This window comes from Penaeus vannamei, chromosome 13, assembly GCF_042767895.1.
Source record: "Penaeus vannamei isolate JL-2024 chromosome 13, ASM4276789v1, whole genome shotgun sequence".
Classification (NCBI taxonomy): Eukaryota; Metazoa; Arthropoda; class Malacostraca; order Decapoda; family Penaeidae; genus Penaeus; species Penaeus vannamei.
This window is the reverse complement of record NC_091561.1, coordinates 3,896,583-3,908,829: the sequence shown is the minus strand read 5'-3', so window position 1 is coordinate 3,908,829 and position 12,247 is coordinate 3,896,583. Positions and strand designations below refer to the sequence as shown.

The window sequence follows — 12,247 nt, the reverse complement described above, 5'->3', positions numbered from 1 at the left end:
TTGCCACTGTTACGTTGGTATATATAAGGTTGCCCTCGCCCCCCCCCACTCTTGCCCCATGTGCTGAGCCTAGCAACTGTCAGCGGGAGAGGGGGGGAGAGGGAGAGGAGGTTGCCGCTGCTGCCTGACCCCCCCCCTACCCATTCGTCGCCCTCCATGCCTTTTTTCTTTTCCCTTTCCTTTTTCTTTCTTTTTACCCTTTCTTTCTTTCGTTCTCTTTCTTTGTTTTGATAGCTCTGCCGCTCTCAGCTGATTTCTCTGCTTCTCCCTGTCGGCCTTTTCCTTTCTAGGTTTGGGTCAGATTCTTTCCAGTTGTTTTCGATGACGTCCCCTGGCGTTCGATCTCACCTTTTGAAGTCGCTGTCTCGCGCTCTCTCTCTCTTTACTTCCTTCAGACACATTTCTTTGTGTCTTTTTTGCTTCATTTCGCTTCTTTGCCTCCTCTTCGTCCCTCGCCGCCCTCCGCTCCATCCGCTTATGTTTATCCTTCGTCCCCATCCTTCACGTTGCCCCCCTCCCCCTCCCTCCCCCTCACCGATCCATAGACCACGTCGCTCATTTACTTCCTGCCTCCCCCCCCTCCCTCTTCCTCTCCCTCTCACCCTCCCCTCTCCCTCCCCCTCTTCCGCTCCCTCCCCCTCCCCCTCCCCCTTCCCCTCTACTGCATCCCTATCGCCCCTCGCCCATTTCCTCTTCCTCTTGCCTCGCTCTTTTCGCCGGTCTTGCTGCAGTTGCGTTGGGTTGCACTTGCGAGGACGAAGACACGCAGCGGAATCGTGCTTGCGTGCGTCGCTGGCTGTGCATGCGTACACACGGCCATACGTAAATATGTACATGCATATGTACTTACATAAGTCCGTACGTCTGAGTCCTTATATGCAGTTCACGTACCGATACACATACGCGTACATACAAGCGACAGCACATATTGACTCGTATGTACAAACAAACAGAAACAAAAACAGACGCACATGAAGATACATGCACTTTCTCTTCCTCTTTCATGTACTTACACGTGAACTCAAGCACACATGGAGAGAGGGGAGGGGGAGGGGACAGAATGAGAGCTTTTCCATGTTTTCGCTATCTCGTGCGAGAATAACGTGTTCGTATCTCCGTGATTAGGTCTGTTGGCTATGGCTTCGGCCCCTTAATCGAGGAGTAATTCTGGCCTCACAATACCTGGAGTATTTTTAGGTGTTAGCCCCTTTTCCCTCGTGGCTCTTCGTACGACTTCCGCTGCTGTGGCCGATCCATTCCAAAAGGTTTTTTTAATCTTTTTGTGTTTCTTATTGAGAGTTTCGTTTGTAATCTTAAAAAAGAAGGAAGGATATTTATATAAAAAATGTATATCGTCTCATTCAGCACTTTAAAGAACTGAAGGAATCCTACGTCAAGAACCACAGGGCCAAATCGATTTTCGCGCGCACTCCCTTCACTGAGCAGATTGAATGAAGAGACTAAGGTGACCCGCAGAGGTCATTGAGCTTCAACTTGTTTTTTTATTTTTTTCTGTGCTATTTTTCTGCGCCAACCTTCAGTTTCCTGCCACGCTCCGTGTTTTTTCCATAGTATGGTATACATCCCCCCATGACCTATCTCGTCCGCATCCTCGCCCTCATGGCCCCAAGGTGTTTCGTGAACCGGACGGTGCGGCGCAGTCGAGGCTCCGCGCAGGGCCTGCCCACCGCGGCCACCTACCGTGGCCAGGGTGTCGCTGTCCCTGCTTTATGATTAGGCGTTGATCGAGCATAATGAGGAACTTGCATGCTGTCTTCCGGGTGTATTCTGTCCCGCTATCTCTTCCGTTAGTGAGTGTATCCACAAAGGGAAAGGCATGAATGAACGAGCATGTAGGTGTGAATGAATGGACGTTGCAGAGCGGCTCCTTCGCCTTTTTTTGCCCGTAATCACAGCTGAGTTTTAGCGTAGGCCCTGTGACGTCACGCCGCGCCGTCCCATTCACCTGCGCGAGCCAACTGCGTATTCTGGTGTCCGGCGGCGGCGGCGGTTGTCCCACTCCTCATATCGAGGCCAAATTGGGCTTCGCATCACCGCCTGCTGTCCCGAGCGCCACACCCGCGTGCAAACATGTTGACTGTTATGTTGTGCTGCATGCTTATGTCTGTTTTGGGCCGCGCCGGCCGTCCGGAGCGGCGTTGGATGTTGCGCGAGGTGCTCACTGTTGGGGTTTCCATTTTGTCCGAGGCCTTGCTGCTGAGCCCGCACGGCATCGGCAGATATTCTGGCCGGTCAGACGCCTCATTCGGGGCCGTAATTGGCCATCGCGATGACAAGCGGTGAGTCACAGATCAAGTAGCCCCTTTCTTTTGACCTCCGCTCGCGTTACTCGGGGGAGTCGAAAGAGGCTGTATTCAGGGCTGTAGATATTGCCTTGATTAATTGGTCTCATATGGATTGTCGTTATGGGTTCCGCCAATTGTCTAGTTCATTATTAAACGATTTACTTGATAAATACACGCCGTGTTGCTAGGGAGTGTAACAGAGTAGCCTGCACTTCTTTGTCGCGATTTTACCTTTACATGTTGAAAGCAGAAAACGGAAAACCCTCAGTACATTTCCTCTCTCTACAACATTTTCCCCGCCTTCATGAAAACATGTTTAAAGAGCAAAATAGCTACACAAGGTCGCCTCGTTGTTATGGAGGCACGACCTCTGTGCCAACCCTCGCCCCCTCCCCCTCCCTCGCTCCCATACTCCGGCTGGGTGCTTCTCAATCAATGGTCTCTGACGTCATAGCGCGTGCCGAACTCCTCCCGCGGCCGCGGCTTGCGATTTGCAGCCGGCGGAGGGCGGCGGCGGATGTGTTCGAATGGAATCTCTCCTTGCACGCTCGTGTGCCCTTGGTCTGGCTCGGGTTTAACATGCAAGAAGGTCCCTGCATTCATTTGTGGTTTATTTATTTTTGTGTCTAACGTCTCCTCTCAGCTGCTGCAGGGATCCGCATTCACATAGAAGGGGGGGGGGGGTCATCTGGATATGACGCACATGCTTTTTCGATGTTGTTGGGTGCCAATATGGAGGTTGTTTATTCCGTGGTTATTTTGGCTTGAGGTCTGCCGTTATTACGTCGTCAGATGTGCGTTCTTAGGAACACCGCAGTCGGACCATCGCATGAGATGAATTATTCATTTTCAGATTGCTGTCTCATTATTATCTGCCATGTATCTTCTGTACCCTGCTCGAATAAATTCAAGGTTCCAGTAGCATGAGTGCTATTTTTGCGGCTGTGTTAATATACCAAGAATATATCCGCCTTTTATCTATCTTTTCCTCGATAGAGATTGTACCCTGACGCAATTGATCTTCTTTCAGAATCTTGGGTGGACCTGTCCAATCAGCCCAGCAGTCCCGACCGCGTGACCCCACTCCCTTTCGGCAACGGCGAGGAGTACTTGCGTCTCCTGAGGGAGGCTCAGAAAGACAGCAATCAGTCCTCCGCCAGGGTCTCCCTCGCCTCCTCGCGCCGTGACACGCCGAGGGACTCTCCTCATGACTCGTTAGTAGAATTGCCAATACATGATGATGTTTTGAGTGTCTGACATCTTGGAGGTCACAATCCTTTTCATGATGAAAACATTTCCTCTGACTTGTAGATGAGATTCTGTGCTTGAGAAACAGGTTGTCGTTGTTTTCATTTCTAAGTAATGGGAAAGGTCTCTGTGCCTAAGGATTTTTTGGACACATTTCTTAAGCATGGGATTGAAGATGACCTAAGTAATCATTAATGATATTGCTTGAAAAAACAACAACTAATAAAGACTAGTATCAGTGTTGTTGAAAGCAAATTCAATCATATAGAATATTCATAAGTCTTAAGAAATGGGATTCTTCTCAAGGATGGATTCCCTTACTTGCAACATTTGCAATGATATTATAGGTAACAAATGTACTTATTATTAATATTACTAGGATGAAATTATATATGCTTACACATAATTGTTTTATATGCATGTAGAGTTACATATTACCTTGAACAGTCATGTATGTTTTATTCTGTATTTGTTTTTATCTCTAAAATATAAATGATTATTTGTGATTACACAAATCTTTACCTTTCAGGCCAAAGTCGCCTCCAAACAGTCCTAATACAGAAATGGCCACGGATCCTGAGGAGGCTGCCGTGTTGAAAGGAGTCTATATAAACTATTATAATAAGGTAAATTAATGGCAATTTCAAAATATAAAGTTTGAAGGAAAGCTTAATATCTTAGCTATATTTTTTATATGACCAAATGTAGAATCAATGCAAAGCTGTAATTTAAGTGTTGGCCGAAAAGTTTATGAAATTCCTGAATGTATAGTTAAGTTTAAAGATCAATTTATGTGCTATGTGAAAAGGCAGCTCCTGATATTCTCATTCATCTCACACCCCAGGATATGTGTATGAAGTATTCCAGATACAAGCCTTATCATTACTCTTTTCTTCTATGCCAGGAGGGCGACTTTATCCGCGTAGAGAAGAATACTGAAACAGATTGGATTTGGGATTGGAGCAGCCGACCAGATCAGACTCCACCCAAGTCAGTATTTTTTAGATGTCTCTATCACTATTTCTTTGTGTATGAAAATACAGTTTTCAAATATTTTGTATTTAATAGGAGTCTGTTTGATCAGTGGAATTACACCAATGAAATCTCCTTTAATGAAGAAACTAGAGAAGTAAAGCTTATCTTTTTTCTTTTCTGGTTACAGGGAGTGGAGGTTTAGTCATCCTCGAAAGGGCGTCAGTCGTGGTGCTAGTATTCGTCGGGTGATGGTAGGAAATTCGTCTCTCTTCTCCCGAGATGTGCTGTACACCCTCCTCATCACCAACGTTCTGTCCCTTATCCTTGGTACTGGTATTGGGTAAGTAATTCAGTGTTTATAAAATGCTTGTAGAATGATATGAGCTTGAAAATTTAGGACTGTAGAATACCTTTCATCTCCCCTCTTGCATTTTACAATTGTACTAATTACATTTTTATTTCCTTTTCAGGATCTGGCTATCAAAACGTTCAGGTAGCAATGTGATCTCAACATTACCCATCAATTGATCTCTGGTTAGCACTAATATGCACTTGGTCTCCTCATACTCATGTAGGGACCTGTCAGGAATTACTTGTGCAATTTTGTGTCTCATTTGAGGTTCTCCAGCATCTCTTGTGAGGATGCAAAATGGCTTCTTCATTTTTACTGTTCCGGATTCTAGAGATTGAAAACAGAAGAGGAATGTAATTCATAATGTTTTTATATAATGACAAATTACTTTTGAATGTATAATGTCATGCGGTGTATGACTTGAAATTCATTGTAACTTCTAAGTTTAATTTTTATTTGTACAGGATCCAGGATAGGTGAGGCCTGTGGGTTGGCTAGTATGATTTGACTAAGTGCATGTAAAAAGGCCTAGGCACTTAAGGGGGATATCAAGTAGCCTGAGATGTGAGTAGGCTTTTCAAGGAATTGGTTAGATGATTGAGCAGAAGTTAAATGTGTATCTTGGGCTTTTGCTCACATGTGAACCAACAAGCAATCTAAGGACTTTTCTTTTTTAATAATCAGTTCCAGGCATAATTTTTGCATTCTTAGGAATATTTATGATATTTTTTAGAAGTTGGATAACCTTAAATTTTCCCCTCACCAAAAGAAGGGAGAAAAATCACAAGATTCTTTTGTTTTATTTTCTCTCACATCTATTCAAAATGGAGTTTGTATGCATTATTACTTTTTATATATCTTTTATAAATATTAGTGCTATATTCTGTGGTGAAGCTTCTTTTTCCACATATTTCTTCTTTTCTTTCTTTTATTTTTTACTTCCTGTTTGTGCTTTCATATTTCTACTGCAACCACAGTAGCAAGATCTGTACAAAGGTATTTGGGAAGTAGAGCAGATATCTAGTCAGGTGACGGCAGTAGCGTAATTCATCCTTACCTGCAGTCTGAAATGATGTGCCGAGTCTTTCAAAGTTTACAATTTGAAAAGGAACTGTATATCTTCCATAATGCTGTTACTTCCCCTGGTTAAAGGCCACAGTGAGATGGATGGTATTTGATGCTGAGTCTTTAAATGCCATTCTCCCAGGTCTCATTACCAGGGTAGGCAGTACTGATGACAGGCAGAGAAAATAGTGTGTGTGAGTAGATGGGAGTGAGGATGTGTGTGTAGATAGATGATGCAGGGATGTGTTGGGTTTACATACTGAGAAGATAGAGGAGGAAACATTGATTTTTATGTAGACATGGAGGATATGATTACACAAATAAAATGCATTTTAGAAGTTGTCGGTAGAGAGATTTTGCAGAGAAGCATGAATTGTTTAAGACCAGAAGAGCATCAAAGCTTATACAGCATTAAGAGTTAGGAATGGTAGGCAATGGGAAGCTCAAGCATCACAGTAGTGGTAAGATCAATATAGATTAAATACATATTTTGTATCTTAGTGACGTCTAATAAGTGTCTTGAACCAATGCTCGAACACGGGATATAACATTTATTTTCAATACATTCTGGAAGTAAACACAGAAAATTATTGCCAGCTAGCTACTTACAAAATTGGAAGCCAGCAGTTGAGTCGCTCTCAGAAACAAGACTGAACTCTTTCATTTAAGGTAACTGGAAAAGAAGGAAAAATATTCAGAGGAAATTTTCTTTGACAATACCTTTTGTTATATTATTTAAGGTAAAGGGGAGCTATAATAGCTTCCTTCTTAATTAAGTCTCTTAACTCTTTTCTATGTATAGGAAAAAATAAAGAGAACCAGGAAGAACCACCTGTCAACATTCAGTGGTTTTGGGCTGTGTTGGAGGACCTCTGTATGCATCAGTACAGTCATATCTAGCTGTTACTACTTTAGCTGCAATGCCTGTCACTGGTCTGTCTGGTCACTTTTTCAGGATTTAACTTCTTACAGCTGGATGTGATTGTGCCAGAAACAGAGTCCAGTAAACTTTTTCTTGCAACAGTCCGTTTTGAAAAGGTGTTTTTGTTAAATTTTTCTGTGATATAAATATTACAGTAAAATCTTGAAAAAAAGTTCTTAACATATATTTACCTAGATTTACCCTCTTGTGGCTGTACAGTACTTGTTTTGTCTGTACAAGTTTGTGTAATCTATTACTTGTTTCACAAGTATATGGAACACATTACTTGTTGTAGGTACAAGTATTTGGAACACATGGCTTGTTATATGTACAAGGGTGTGTAACTTATAACTTGAAATGTCTTCATACCTGCTACCATCAGGAGGTATAGTTCTTGTTTATGTGATGGATGTACTTTATATTTATTCCAAAAATTAAGAATATGAATGAAAGTAAAGTTAACATTCACTACAGAACATACCAAGTGCCCACTGATTGGAGAGCAGTGCCAGACACCCAATCTCCAGCTTTCTAGTTTTGTAATGCAGTCAGGAAATGGCCAAATATACAAAGATTATCATGAGTTTTTATCATTATCCTTGAATTTACATCATTGAGTCCATCACTGAAAAAGTTGTAATGTGCTATAGTTCAAAAGTAGTGATGTTTAGATTTGTTACTCTCAGCAGAGGTTCAGAAAATGTTAATATATTTGAACATTTGTATTGGATTTCCTTATTATTGCTTTATACCATTGATTCCCAAACTTTTCCAGGCTATTGCCCCCTTGGATTCTTAGGACCCTCCCCAACATACACGTGCGAAAACACACGAGTAAACACGAGGATGTAGTTCACAAATAGAACCTAAATGAAACAGCCAGTTTATTTACCAGTTTTGCCAAAAAAAAAAAAAAAAGTTATTCATTAACTTATAATGCTATCCTGCCTCTCTCTAGCGTCTCCTTATCCCCCCCAATGCTTTATAACAACCTAGTGAACTGTATCATGAAGGAAGTATAACTCCAAATATAGAATAACTTTATTGTCATGGAAATCAGCCAAAGCAACAAGTTTGGCATGCAAGTATCATATCCATAAGTAAGCAATGATACAATTACACGAAAGAAACATATATGAAATAGGAATGAATGTCAGGTGTGCATTACTCTGAGAAATAATTTCCTAACTGGATAATTCAATAGAAAAAAAGATTCCCCCCCCCCAATCCCTTGCCCGTTTTGTCGTGGGGGTCTTAGGAGACGGGGACTGAGACCAAATGCAGGGATCTCCCCTCCCTTGGGCCTCAGGCCTCGACTCAACTAATTTTGCATGGTCTTTTCTTCATCCAGCTCTTTCGTTTCCGTCCCTTCTACTATCTACTTCCTAAGTAGAGAATAGGAATGAAAGACTGACCTTGTGCCAGTCCTGAACGGCCTCCGGGAACCATGGGCACGGTATTCCTTACCCCTCAAGGGACCCCTGAGGGGTGGACTGTTTATTTCCCATACATAGTCAAGGCTTCCCGTGGCCAGTAATGAAGATGTAATGCCCTTATTAGGGGCAATGAAGCTTGCCCCTTCATCAAATAGCCCCACCAATTCAAACTCTCCCGGGTCCCCGACCCCAGGTTCTCCTTTGACCACTACAAATACTGCCCACTCCTCAATGCCTACTAGTGTATTATCCAACCAAGTCGAGACTCAATCTCCAGAAGACATTCCTACTCTCCCAACTTTCTTAAGTACATCACCTCCACCCACAACCTTCATCAAACACCCCATCCTCCCTTATTACTACCTTACAACCTTATTCTCCGTCTCTCCGTAATACTACCCCCACCCCCTCAAAAATACTCCCTCTTCCACACGTCCCCGTCCTTTTACCACCTACAACTCTACCATTATCTTAAATACTCATTTAACCCAGCCAAATGGGACCGATTCTTCGTGATCCCCCCTACAGCTTCTTACTCAGGCAACACCTTTCTCTTTCAACATTGTCTCCAAAAGCAAGTAGGCAGAGTCCCTTTCCGTACCCGACCCGATCGTTCCCGTCTTGTAACAGTCATATCTGAAACCGAAGCTATAGTATTATCAAATCTAATAGATCTCTCTGGCAACCCCATTCCTGCAGAACCTCATCCAACTCTTAATACTTGTACTGGAAATGTCTCTATCTCAAGCAAGCTACCCTATAGATAATGATTGGTCAGATTGTGGAGTACTAACTCTGCTGCCTCAAAGACCGTGATCAGTACAGTACTACTCCATTCCTCCGAGTGGTCATTGAAAGAAACCCACCAACATTGCCAAATTTCTCTCCGTACATATGACCTTACCTTTCGTATCTACATTGGTGGACAATCCCTCACTGTTCGACCACACCAACCCCCTTCCCCGTCAATGTCAAAACTGTTTGGACATCCTGCCAGACACCGCCGTTCCACAGACCGATACCCCCTATATACCAAACCAGGTCTAAACCGATCAAACTGCTCTGCACAAACACGCATAGGTGCTAACTGTGGCGGCCCCCATATATTTTTTTTTTTCATAGAGGCTGCCATACCTACAAGTTTGAATCTGAGGTAGCAACTATCAGATGCAAACGTGGTCTCACTCTGTGTGAAACCAGACAGGAAACACGTCAACGAGGTTTCCCTCATACTCCCTACTCTAGTAATGTCGCTCGCCCTGCCCCTCTCCCTCCATCCCGAGATGTTCCTACACCCTCCCCTATACCTACTCACTTCCCCACTTCCACTTCTACCTCCTACCTTCTCCAGTCTAATTATTTTGCCACTCTAAATCCAGACACTCCAATCTCAACTACAGGCCGAACACCGCCCCCTCTCCCTCTCCGCACTACTCGCAGCAGACGGACTAAACGTTCTACCCCTTTCTTCCCCGTTGCCTTTATTCCTCAGACGCCAGTCTCCTCTTTCCCCCCTCACAAAAAAACCTTTGTCTCACAAAACTCTCCAACCAACTCCACTGCAGAAACTATGGAAGATATTCAAAGCTATATGCTTGAGACACAAAATTCCACAGTTCATGCTCCCTCCACACTCGAAGTGACTGCCGATATTCACTCTCCTACTTATATTCCCCCTACACCCTTTCCTCCTACTCCCTCTCAACACAACCTATCTCTCTCAACTCCATCTACTACCGATATCCATTCTCTCGATATTCATCCTACTCGTACTCGTACTCCCCCTACTCCCTCCTAACACAACCCATCTCTCTCAGCTCCAACAACACTTACATTAACCCTCCCTCCATCCTCTCTATCCCTTCTACTCCCTCCTGGATACACACGTAAATCCCTTATGTCACAACTATGCCCTTCCCCAGATCCTCCACCTTCTGATACTACACCAACCCCCTTCCCCCCTCTAATTCCTTATATCACCCCCTTGCTCCTTCCCTTTCTAATTCCCCAACACGTATTGTATACGTTATTACTCATAAATCAACTAAGGGCATCTTCTGTACGTGTCATAAAAGTTAATCCAGTATTAAAGTTTAATCCAGATCTCTAGTGCGCATTCGCATTGGCAGCGTCCAAGATCAACTTTTAATGCACCTCTAGACCAGACTTTAATATTAAGCTCATTTTTTCATTTTTTAATCCTGCACATGCGCAGAAGGGACAAAATCCCACCAATCATGTACTGTTACGTTATTTTCGGCAATAACATCGATAGAATTTTCATACTTAGTATTTATTATGAAAATGAAATTGTATATATTTACACAAATGATCAAATATTCTGATAAAGGAAATAACTTATGGTAATGGATATAAAAACCAATATAATCCCACGAGGAATCTTTGAAGTTCAGAGGCTGCAGGCATGGCTCATATTTCCAGGTTAGTGAAAATAAATTATATGGTCAGGGTCACACAAGTTGACGCTTTAAATCAAATATGAACCAAGTGTCTTAAAGAAGAATTATGTGCTGAGTTTTTCTCAACTACTTTACTACAAAATTAACAAGTATACTTTTCTATGGACCTCCTGAACAGCATCCTGAAGAAAACATGTTTCCCTTCTCGAACACGATTCAACGCATTAAAGAGCTGTCCGAGGAAACTGCGCGATGGATATTAATTGATGAATGTCATTTTTGTACTTGTGTCATTGAAATATTGGTTTTGTAGTTGTTAGAGCAGTTTCGTTACCCATTTTACTACTATAAATATAAGATCGTTATCATGAAAAAAACAGAATATTTCGTAATCATGTTTCCCTTATAAGTAAGCCTCCTTGTGCCTCGTAATTATCATATGAAGATCAAACTGCATCTTGAGTTACTGACTATAACTTTCTATAACAATAATCTTTTCCCCAATCTATAATAAATGAATATGTTGTCAGAAAAAATCTTTTAACAACAGTGTCTTCATGCAAATTGCAAGGTTTATTTATCCAAGTATATTTTATATCGGACTGCAAATCTTTAGGTAATATCTCTAATACTGTCTTCTATATCATATCCGTAGGGACATGAAGGGTGAATGTTGAATAGATATCTTTTGGATGATTTTGTTGCTTATTTACAGGTATGAGTGCATGACTTGCTCCAAACGCTACCCTACACAACATGCAACAGTTATGTGTAAAGAGAACATTGCACCCAAATGTTTCATGATACCACAGACTGTTCAGCAATAAAAAGACAACATACCTCAGCTCCCACCCTTTAATTTGCAAAACCTATTCCCACACGCCCAGAAATACGATACCAGGATCTTCACATCAACAACAGTGGGCGGAACCATCACTACATAACAGACCAGGAACATCACAAGAATTGATAGAAATTTAAAGAGACAGTCCATTAACTTAAGATTCCAAACAAATCATATTTGAAACAGATAACCTTGAAACAATGTGTACAGAAAATAGATGTACGAACTTTCTTACTTTGATATGATGCTAGTCATAATTTTCAATTTTGGGAACACTGGGAGGAATACAGAATTGATTAATAATATGAATAATATTTTAATGCCTTGTCTTCAATCATGTAGGTACGTCTGGGATGAAGGGAAGGAAAAGGTGGTCTTCAGAAGCATCTGAGAAGTTTATATTATTTACAGAACACTTTAAACAATTAGGAGGCAAAGCAGTAAAGAGATAAAAAAGGCATAAGATGATTAGCATAATGAAAACATTAGTAAGAGTCTCAGTTTCATGAAATACACATTAAATATCATAAATATTTTGAAACCTAAGAGATGTCTTAAATAGTTTCTTAAATATGATTACCAAAAACATGACATTACAAAAAGAAAGAAAGAAAAATAAAACATGTAATCCCCCAAAAGAGCGAATTTCTCTCCGACATATTTACATGATAACGGTGGT

At 42.0% G+C, this 12,247-nt stretch overlaps 1 protein-coding gene across 1 annotated transcript in view; it reads left to right on the top strand.

The window, feature by feature from the left end:
• The window catches only part of BNIP3 (BCL2 interacting protein 3), a gene marked incomplete in the record, with an annotated part of 16,927 nt that extends 9,479 nt beyond the window's left edge, over positions 1-7,448 (top strand). Inside the window, 5 exon segments of the mRNA XM_070128647.1 lie at positions 3,337-3,520; positions 4,084-4,180; positions 4,459-4,544; positions 4,717-4,869; positions 5,000-7,448. Coding sequence (XP_069984748.1) covers positions 3,337-3,520; positions 4,084-4,180; positions 4,459-4,544; positions 4,717-4,869; positions 5,000-5,057 — 578 coding nt within the window.
• Positions 7,449-12,247: the final 4,799 nt, after the last annotated feature.